This window comes from Macrobrachium nipponense, chromosome 44 (genome assembly GCF_015104395.2).
Source record: "Macrobrachium nipponense isolate FS-2020 chromosome 44, ASM1510439v2, whole genome shotgun sequence".
Lineage (NCBI taxonomy): Eukaryota > Metazoa > Arthropoda > Malacostraca > Decapoda > Palaemonidae > Macrobrachium > Macrobrachium nipponense.
This window is the reverse complement of record NC_087221.1, coordinates 20,294,648-20,304,524: the sequence shown is the minus strand read 5'-3', so window position 1 is coordinate 20,304,524 and position 9,877 is coordinate 20,294,648. Positions and strand designations below refer to the sequence as shown.

At 34.1% G+C, this 9,877-nt stretch overlaps 1 protein-coding gene across 1 annotated transcript in view; it reads left to right on the top strand.

The window, feature by feature from the left end:
- LOC135204070 (charged multivesicular body protein 6-A-like) overlaps positions 1-9,564 on the top strand; it is a 71,501-nt gene extending 61,937 nt beyond the window's left edge. Inside the window, exons 3-6 of the mRNA XM_064234052.1 lie at positions 1,233-1,356; positions 1,515-1,631; positions 2,052-2,223; positions 8,179-9,564. Coding sequence (XP_064090122.1) covers positions 1,233-1,356; positions 1,515-1,631; positions 2,052-2,223; positions 8,179-8,234 — 469 coding nt within the window. The 3' untranslated portion in view covers positions 8,235-9,564. The remainder of the gene's footprint in view (positions 1-1,232; positions 1,357-1,514; positions 1,632-2,051; positions 2,224-8,178) is intronic.
- The last annotated feature ends 313 nt before the right edge of the window (positions 9,565-9,877 follow it).

Below are 9,877 nucleotides of genomic sequence, written 5' to 3'. Positions count from 1 at the left end.
TAAGAGAAGTCAAAACTGACCAAAACTCAAGTCTTTTCTATACAGGGTACATGAGTTGTACAACTGTTAAGGAACTGAATTAACTGTCAGAGATTTGGATTTCAGTGACCACATATAGAATATAAAACTATTAAAGACATTATGATGGGAGGTGGTGATGTGGATGAAGGGATACACTTTAGTTTGAACATGTAGGTGATAGGGATTCTGTACCAAAGATAAATAGTACTATAGCATGAAAGGGCATGATAGTCCTCTAGTCTGTGGTTGACACTCGTGTGAATAAAAATAGGAGAAAGTAAGTCATAGAGAGTCTATGCCTCTTACAATGAATTCAATGGTCTGAATAAAATGTATGGGAAATTTAATATGTATAAATGAAAGAATACCCTTAAATAGATACAGTTGAGATAATTGACCCAAGGCCAGAAAATTTTAGTTCCAGCAGGTAAATATTTTGAAGCACCATGGAAGCAAAAACAGCTTTGAAGTAAGCAAGAATCAAGTAGGAGTCATACAAAAAAAAAAAAAAAAAAAAAAAAAAAAAAAAAAAAACAGCAAAGCCATGTCTATACAGGAACACTCAGGGAAAACAATTTACTTTTATCATTAAAAAGCTCATACAAAGAAGTTGTAACATACCGACCTTTAAGAGAAATAGCTGAGTTAGAAAGAGAACCTACTTGTGAGGTGTTGGCTCGCAAATTCAGAAACTGTTAATTTATCAAGATACTCAAGCCAACATAAGGTGTGGGAGGCCAATTTGTTATAACATTCTAATGGGAACCTGTCCAATGATAATGAACAAGACACCTACTTATAAAAATAATGTACATTATAGATGTAGCAAGGCTTAGACCTAATAGGAGTTCAGATAGCAAGAGACAGGAAGGATTGGAGAGAACTCATTCCACAACGGAGTGCATGAAGGGAAAAGTTGATATAAAAATGTTTGTGATGATATCATGTGGCAAGGCAGTGAAAAATGACCAAGCACTAATTTTGGGGGGAAATTTCGGTGTAGAAGCAGCAGTTTGTCTTTTCTCGTAGCCTCCTGTTTATTTAAAGATGTTAAGGAGATTAGATTCCAGGGAGTACAAATATAGTATTAAGGCAGACTCTCCAGTAACAAACTCTCCTACCACATTCAGGGAACATTTCCATCTATTGCATACTCCAAAAGCTTAAGAATGTGTACTTTTAATTATGATCCTAAACTTTTATTTTTTCAGGAGAGCAAAGTTATTGCTCAGAAAGAAGAAATTCATTGAAGAACAGCTTAATAAAACAGATGGAACCCTTGAAAATATTGAGAGGATGATACAAGACTTAGAATTTGCTCAAATAGAAATGAAGGTATGTTCATGTTAATTTATATAATGTTAATCACTGTACTGATTAAGTACTCTACTGTATTTTGAAACAATACAAGTTAGCAGTAAAATGGTAACTCGACTGTATGCACCCTGGTCATCCTAGGCACCTTTATTTTAGTTGAATGTTTTTAATTACAGGTGGTTGACAGCTTGAAGGTTGGCAATGAATCTCTGAAACAAATTAATCAGATGTTGAATATAGAAGATATTGAGAGAATTTTGGACGAAACTGAAGAGGCTGCTGAAAAACAGAGGGTATGTAATGCATATCATTTGGAAGAAAATCTTAAGAGTTTCAAGACAATACATAATGTATACTTAATTAATGTTTTAAAGGAACCTCTTAAATCAACAGCACTTCGTGGAGATGGGTTAACCTCATCAGATTAACATATTTTTATTGTTAAAAAAAATAAGAAGCCACACATGTCAAAAAAAATGTTACACCATTATTGGATCTAGATTATTTAGCATTTACATAACTATGTTAGATTATTCTAGTTCTGGAAGAAATTTGTCACATATCCAACAGCTTCATATTACTAACTAAATAAGCAGTACTGTAGTAAACTCAGAATTTTTCTTACAACCTTGCAGTAAAAGAATGAACTAATTCATGGCTGTAATAGCTTTGATATGATGGAGTTGACTTTATAATGTAAATTTCCTTTGTAGGAGATATCAGCCTTGTTGGGTGGCGGAGCCTTAACTGATGAAGATGAGTCAGCAGTTGAAGAAGAACTTGATGCCCTTATTGCTGATGCTGTTCAGAAACAGTTGCCAGATGCTCCCACAGCAGCAGATAATCCAGAAGTGGAATTGCCAGATGTTCCAGAAACACTGCCAGGTTTGTTTCTTTTTTCTAAAGTTGTGCAAAGCTTGCAGTTGGTTTGTAGTGGTTGACACATCATTGAAATGACAAGAGACACTTTTTTTTCCTTAATAAGCTAAGCTATCATTTAGAATCAGACCTGTAAGGTGGGTTACTGAACCAGAAAATTATGTCAAGGACCTTTCCCTTCATTGTAAATATATTTTATTGTTAAAATATTTTATGGTTGTAATTTTTTTCTTCCTGCATTATATATTTTTTCTTTTCCCTGTTTGATGTGGTAGTGTTATTTAAAGCCACATGTCAAATGACATTCTTTGGTTTCAGACCAGTACCCATGTCAAATACTTTTTACCTAAACCATCAAGTCTGAAGGTTTTTTAGTTAACATTAATTGATGTGTATGCAAACCCAAGGAAGTCACAATATACTATATATGTTAACAAACTTACATCCAAATACTATCAGATAAAGTGGCGTCATATAATAATACTTCTCTGGGGTGTTTTTTTTTTAATCTTAGTTACAAAGCCTTTCAAAGGTGTATATGTTTGTCTGTCTTTCTAGATATTGTAACCCAGTACGTATTTGTGTGGATAAGGTATTCTTAGATATCTAATAGTTTGGCGAGGCTGTCTTAGTAAGAATAGGGCACTTGGTTACATTAGTGGAATTTAATAACTTGAGCAGGTTATTGTACTAAAACTTCTTCACTTTAAGACACCTGCGATATAAGATTTAGTCGGTGATGAAGCTTATGTTCGATTTCTTCCTGGTGGTTTTTTTTTTCACATTAGTGACAGTGATGACAAAGGTTCCTGTTGAAAGTTGTAAGGGCCAAGCTGATTTCACTCCTTTATGGTATGGGGGGAAGCCAGAGTTATTGTTCTGTGAGGAAGTGCATGCTTTTATCTAATCCTTTATAATAATTATCATTGAAGACAAATTATATATCCTACATTAATGTTAGTTAACTGTTTGTCTTTGAGAAAATCCATTTATTGCATAACTGTGCATTTCTTTATTTTATATTTCAAATTGCTTGACTAGGCTGTTTTTCATCCAGTTTTGCCCAACTTGGTAATCTTTTATCAAATAATTTTTTAACTCACTTCATGGTACCTAATAAGGTATTTCTGTTTACTATTTTTATTTTCTTATGTATATGGTATACAGTTTGTATTTTGATGTGTTCAACTTTAACAGTATTACTAGTGGTAATCAGACTTTGCGTTTAATTTTTGCTCTTTGTAATTAATGAAAGTATCTTCTATTATCTTCATAGTGTTGTCATCCTAAGTACAGTATAATTTTTGTTCTTTGTAATTAATGAAAGTATCTTCTATTATCTTCATGGTGTTGTTATCCTAAATGCAGTATAGTACATTGCCAGTCTTTCATCCTAAGTACAATATAATTTTTGTTCTTTGTAATTAATGAAAGTATCTTCTATTATCTTCATGGTGTTGTTATCCTAAATGCAGTATAGTACATTGCCAGTCTTTCAAAACTTGAGCTGCCCATTGTGGATGGGCTGAGTCCAGAGGTCATCACTAAGGAGAATGTTCTTCACACTACCACACTTCCTGGCATAATGCTGGCTTGGGCTATTGTCTTCCTTCTTAAGTGTGACCTATTCATGGGTTTGGTTGCAAGTTCTTATACCTTTCAAGAAGGTATAGTACATACTTTAAATCCAAGGCCAGTGTATTCACAATAATCCTATTGAGCTGAGGTGGAGCAGAATTTATAAAAGTCCAACTATTATTGAGTGTTAAATGACCATGTTAAGACTGCTATCAAGAGTAGAAGTGCTTCTAAAATCCTAAACTTTTGTCTTAAAGATAATCCATGCTTTAATGCTGCATGTAAGCTTACCTATCTTGAAAAACAAAAGGTTGTCATTTATGGAAGAACAAACGCTCAGACTTTTTGGGTATAATTTCATTGGGCTTAAAAGTCAATCTCTGATTGTCTCGGAGAGCCTATCATGAGGTTGTGAAGATCTTGCTCTGCAGTGGTGATGACCATTCAAACATTCCCCTTCTTGTAGGAACTGATAGAACTATATGTTGCCCTAAACAGACGGCAGAACTTTTGGCTCAAGTTTTTGTGAGCTTAACAGTGTGGTGAGTCCGGAGCCTAAGTAGTGATCAATGGCCTTCAGGTTTAGAGAAGTCAGAACTTTGCTTGTGGGTCTTGCTAGCTATGGCAGTATAAACCCTACTGGGATCTTTCCCATCATTTGTAGAAAGCTTATTTCACTGATCCTAAGATTGCTATTGTTTCCAGAAGTTTAGTTGGACTTTCAGGTATTCCATCTGTTTGGAGAAGGGAATCATCGCTGCATTACCCATGGACAAAGTCCTTCCTCATGCCTCACAGAATTTAGGCTGCTTTCAGTTATCTATTTTTTATCTAACGTTTTTGTGAAACTACTCTCTAAGTTTCTTGGTAGCTTTGTTGAGGACAATAACATGCAATCAGCATTACAATTTGGGTTTTGTAAAGGCTTTGATACATGTAATGCACCTTTGGTAATATCTACTGTCTTGCAGAGTGCTCTTGATGAGGGTGCAGAGGTACGCATGGTCAATTTAGACTTCAGTGGAGCCTTTGACACTGAATCATGGAACTAATCTACAACCTAACATTACATATTGGGAAATGGGTCTTTTATTAATATTTTAAGTGAAGTTTCAATAGGCAGAGTGTAAGAGGTCTGTGTTAAAGGCCAATATAGTAGCTGTAGTAATGTTCCATATGATTAGGGTTCATCTACTGAATAATAATGATGATAATTGTTCCGCAAGGTAGTGTTTTGGATTTTTGCTATTTATAATTTATACTTTGACATGTGGCAAGGTCAGGAGAACAAATTGATTGCATATTCCAGTGATGCTAATTTTCAAGTTGAAGTTCCTTCTCTGTGCCTTAAAGTCTGTGGTTGCAGAATCCTTGAACAGAGATCTTGTTCATATTCATGAGTGGAGTAGGCTTTAAACATGATGCTTGAAATTTCTAAAACTCCAGTTGTGATAGAAGGTACAGAACACTTTTGGTTTTTCATCCTGATTTACACTGATGTGATTTCAAATGTCATTGACCTTTAAGGTTTTAGGTGTAACTTTTGATAAGAAATTGACTTTTAAGAAGCATATGCATACATAATATTGCTTTATCTGTTTCTCAGAAACAAATGGTGTCTTGCGGAAATGTTTTTTAATGTTTCTTGATGAACCTATTATAGTTAGTGTTTTAACTGTTATTCCTTCTTGTTTGGAGTACTGTTCTGCAGAATGGTCTTTTAGTGCTGCCTCGCATCAGAAACTCTTGGATAGAGTTATGTCATCAATTAAATTCATTTTGCCAACTCTTAATGTTGACTTATGGCATAGACATAAAGTGAGTTCATAAGTTTATTTGCTTAAAATGTACTACAATGACAAACTTCCTCTGCACTCCTCTTTACCTGACTTACTGTTTTTGCTTGCAACACTAGGCAGGCGATTGCTGCAAACAGTGTATCATTTTCTAGAATTGAATTTAATACTATTCTGTTTGCTAAGAGTTTAATTTGGCTACAACTAAAATGTGAGATGGTTTATGTAGTACAGTTGTGGAGTCTTCTGATTTCCAAATATTTAAACAAGGCGCAAATTCATTTCTGCTCTCTACTGACATCTGAATTCAGGTGTATCAGTTTTATTTTCTGTTTCCTCCTTTGTAATTATTTATCATCATTCTCCCTGTAAGTTGGGTCTCTTTGAAGGAAGATTTTCCTTTGGAACCCTCTAGTTCATAAAGGTTTTCAATTGAAGATTTGAGCTTCTCAGTGGCGTGGTCGGTATGGTCTTGGCCTGCCACCTCAATTGGCCACAAGTTCGATTCTTGGGGATTCCATTGAGGGGTTAGAGATGTGTATTTCTGGTGATAGGCATTCACTCTCGGTTTGGTTTGGAAGTCGTGTAAAGCCATTGGCCCTGTTGCTGAATAACCACTGGTTCCATGCAATGTAAAAAACACTATCCAAAGAAACAATCAACTGAAGATTTATATAAAGCTAGATTCTCATGCAAACGTATTTCCTCTGTTTTACAGAAGTTATGTTAAAAAAGCCTTTACTATTCTTTCTTGTTCCTAGCCCAGGAAAGTAATGTAGAGTAGTACATGAAAAGTTATTTAAATCTTAAGACAGAAAAATTAACATTATTTTTCTACATATCCACCATCTAACTTATACATTTTTCAAGGCATTTTTCCACCTTTACAACGTTTCTTTGTAGTTCCTGCAACCTTTTCTTTAAAGCAAATTAAAACTGCTTGTTTAGAATCATCCAAAGAGTCAGAGTGGATTCTTCTTAAGTATTCTTTGAGATTTGGAAAAGGAAGAGATTTGGAGGAGTAAGATCAGGACAAAAGGAAAAGTGCTGAAAATTTTCATATAAAAAACCTTTAGGACTTCACGTGCAGCTGCAAGTGAATTTATCAGAATGTTATTGTGATGGAACAATTTTTTTAATGCAGCTTCCCTCTATTTTTGAGCCGCCAATGCAGTGTTCAGGTTTTGCAAAACCCATTTTTAATACTTCCCCATGACTGTTTTGTCTCCTCTGTGGAGATCAACCCAACATTGCCATAAATTTCTGGTCATTGATTGATTGGAGATTATCTGGCTTCATAAGTACTACCTAGGAATGTTCTGGGTAGAATTGTTCACTTTCAACTTGACTGGTGCAGCTTATCCTCTCAGCAGCCATTGCCTCTGTTGGATTGTACTTTCTGGGTTATATTTGAAATTATGAGTATTGAGAATATAATTAAAACACCATTATGAGTATGACTGGTGCAGCTTATCCTCTCAGCAGCCATTGCCTCTGTTGGATTGTACTTTCTGGGTTATATTGATAGATTCAAGTATTGACTTTGGTGAAAGCCTAGTCAAGGATTTTTTTTTCAGGTGGCCTCTATACAAAAGGGGTGGTACCCAGTGTGCTGAAAGTTTACTTAAACCAAGAGCTTCACTTAAAATTAAAAATTGAAAGCTCGCATATGTGAACGGGTACATCCCAGATTCTTGTTAATATAGTAAATGGACTGTGTAACCCCAAGTCCATACCTCAGCACTTTTCCCGCAACTCTCTGATTTACCCCGGGAAAACCCAAATGCTTTTAAAGGACAAGAATTGATATGGATACGCAAAACAAAAGTGTCATTTTCGTTTGATTGGCTGGATGGCATAAACTGAAGAGATGACTAAAATTTAATATAAAACTGAGGTAATGTTGTAGTACTGCCTTTTGGTGGGAGGTGACTGAGAAGTTCATCTAAAACTGACACATTTCGTCAGAGTTTTTATGATTTACATTTGTAGAGTCTAGATTCCCCTTTAATGTAGCTTAAGGAAGGTATAGTCTTGGTAGCATTCTCAAAATTTTATTTTTCCTGGTGTGGAACGGTACCTAACCATTGCATATAGAAAGAACTAGGTACTAACTGGTTATTTGATTTTACTCCTAGCTTTTCTTGCTTTTTTATCACATAAAGTAATACTTTGTGTGGAGTTTTGCCAGTCAAGTCATTTGACTTTTGTCCTTTTCCATAAAGATTTCTGCACTTCTTTTTAGATAATAGTTATGATGATGATACATTTTTATATGGTGGTGAAACTAAAATCACTGAAACATCCCAAATTTAGATCTACCTTACATAGGTAAATATGATGAAGGAGAAGACTTATTGAGTGTTACTAGACATCATCAGAGGTAAAAACATCAATGCTTTAGATTGAGAGGAATTTATGGTTATTTATCAGTAATGGTCTTAGTGGGTATCCAGAAAATAACCTCCCTTCTTTGTCAAGGCTTATGAAAGAATTTAGGTATCATAGAATTGGGAATATTTATGTCAATGTTTAGGCATCAGAGAAAGAGAAAATGTGTTGATGGAAATTTTGTTTTTTTCAGAAGCTGTTGAAGAGGAAAAGGAAAAAAGCAAAGAGAGAGTTGCAGTTGCAGCATCGTAGTAAGATATAATGAATAATAGCCTTTGATTGAATATTGGTGGTGTCATATTAAGAATTGTTGCCTTAGGTGGAATGTGTAGCATGATCAAGTTTTTGTCATTCATTTGTCAATTTGAAAATTGTGTAAGCATCTTAATTGTGTAGCATTATGTATTTCATGCTATAATGAAGACTTGAACATGTTGGTGAGCATTCTTGAGCTATTGTGCATGTTGTGATACATTCTGATCTAAAAGATGGGCATCAGTTTTAAAAGAAACTTACAACATAGAGATTCTATTTTGTATGCGAAATCGAGTTAACTAGTTCATTGATGGCAGTGTAATCCGTCTTTTCTATTACAGCTCTTGTAATAGGCTTGCTATGCATAAGTGGTTGGAAAATTTTGAAAGTAAGCTTAATAATTAAAACAGTATGCTAGTATGGAAATAGTCTGTTAATGCTTGCTTTTATAACTAAAGTGTCAGTTTTCATACATCTAACAACTGTTAGAGTGAAAATTATGTTAATTGTAGTCATTTTTTTCATTTTTGTAGGTATTGTAAGGAAAACAAAACTTATCATGGACTTTGCAGTGGTTTAGAATTTGCATAGCTATAACAACTGAACAGTGGCTGTGACACTTACTACTTTGTTGATAGCTTTCATAAGTGGTAGCTAGAAGACACTTTGTTAATGTCTTTCATGGAGACAGGAGGTAAACAGACTTTTCATAGGCTTATGATATCAAGGTTTCAAATACTTTTTCCAGTATTACAATTTTTATTTATTAAAATCTTTACTCTTAGTTATATCTGCTGCTTTTATTGCTGCGTTTAACATTATATGAAATTTATCATAGTAAGCCTATTATAATGGTGTAAACAGTAGCTTTTATTGAATTTTTGGTACAACAAGATAAATGTACCTAGTAAAGAAAAATTAAGGTTCCTTTTTAAGTTTAGATAAGTAATAATGTGCTATTTTCATGTTTCAAATAAATTACTGATGTGTCTTTTGAATAATTTGGCACCATTGTACAGTTATGCTTAGAACTGATGCTACATGACTGCATAGGATTTCGTTCAAAATTCACTAACTGGCAGTCTAACACGCTCCATATTTATCTATTATTTCAATGCAAAAACACGAATATTGCATACAATAAGACCATAACATGTTCCATAAGAGTGAATTCTGTCATATATTTCAAAACTTTAAGAAAATGTCACATGTAGCCAAATTTGAGAAAAAAACAATTATGAAACTTTTCCAAAACTTTTGTTCACTCATAGCTGATGCATTTGACCAAAGAGAAGTTGTCATCAAACCTCAGTTTGGTTAAATAAAATTTTTTTTAAAAATTGGTCATAACATTAATACATATTACTTCCAAAGCAACCATAAAATTTGAAATGGTCCTATTTGATTGTTTTTACTCCTCAATGCTGAAAAAAATGTAGTAAATATGTAAATACAAAAGTAGATTGCCCACTGATATCAATGTGTGAGTGGGGTGTGTGATGCAACCATTATGGTGGTGGTGCAACAAGAACCACCTGGTGTTACATATGTAGGTCTGCAATGAGTAGCGACAACAATTATCTTTGTAAACTCATTTTATATTCTTTAGAGGAATATTTGGATTTTCATACAAATAAAAT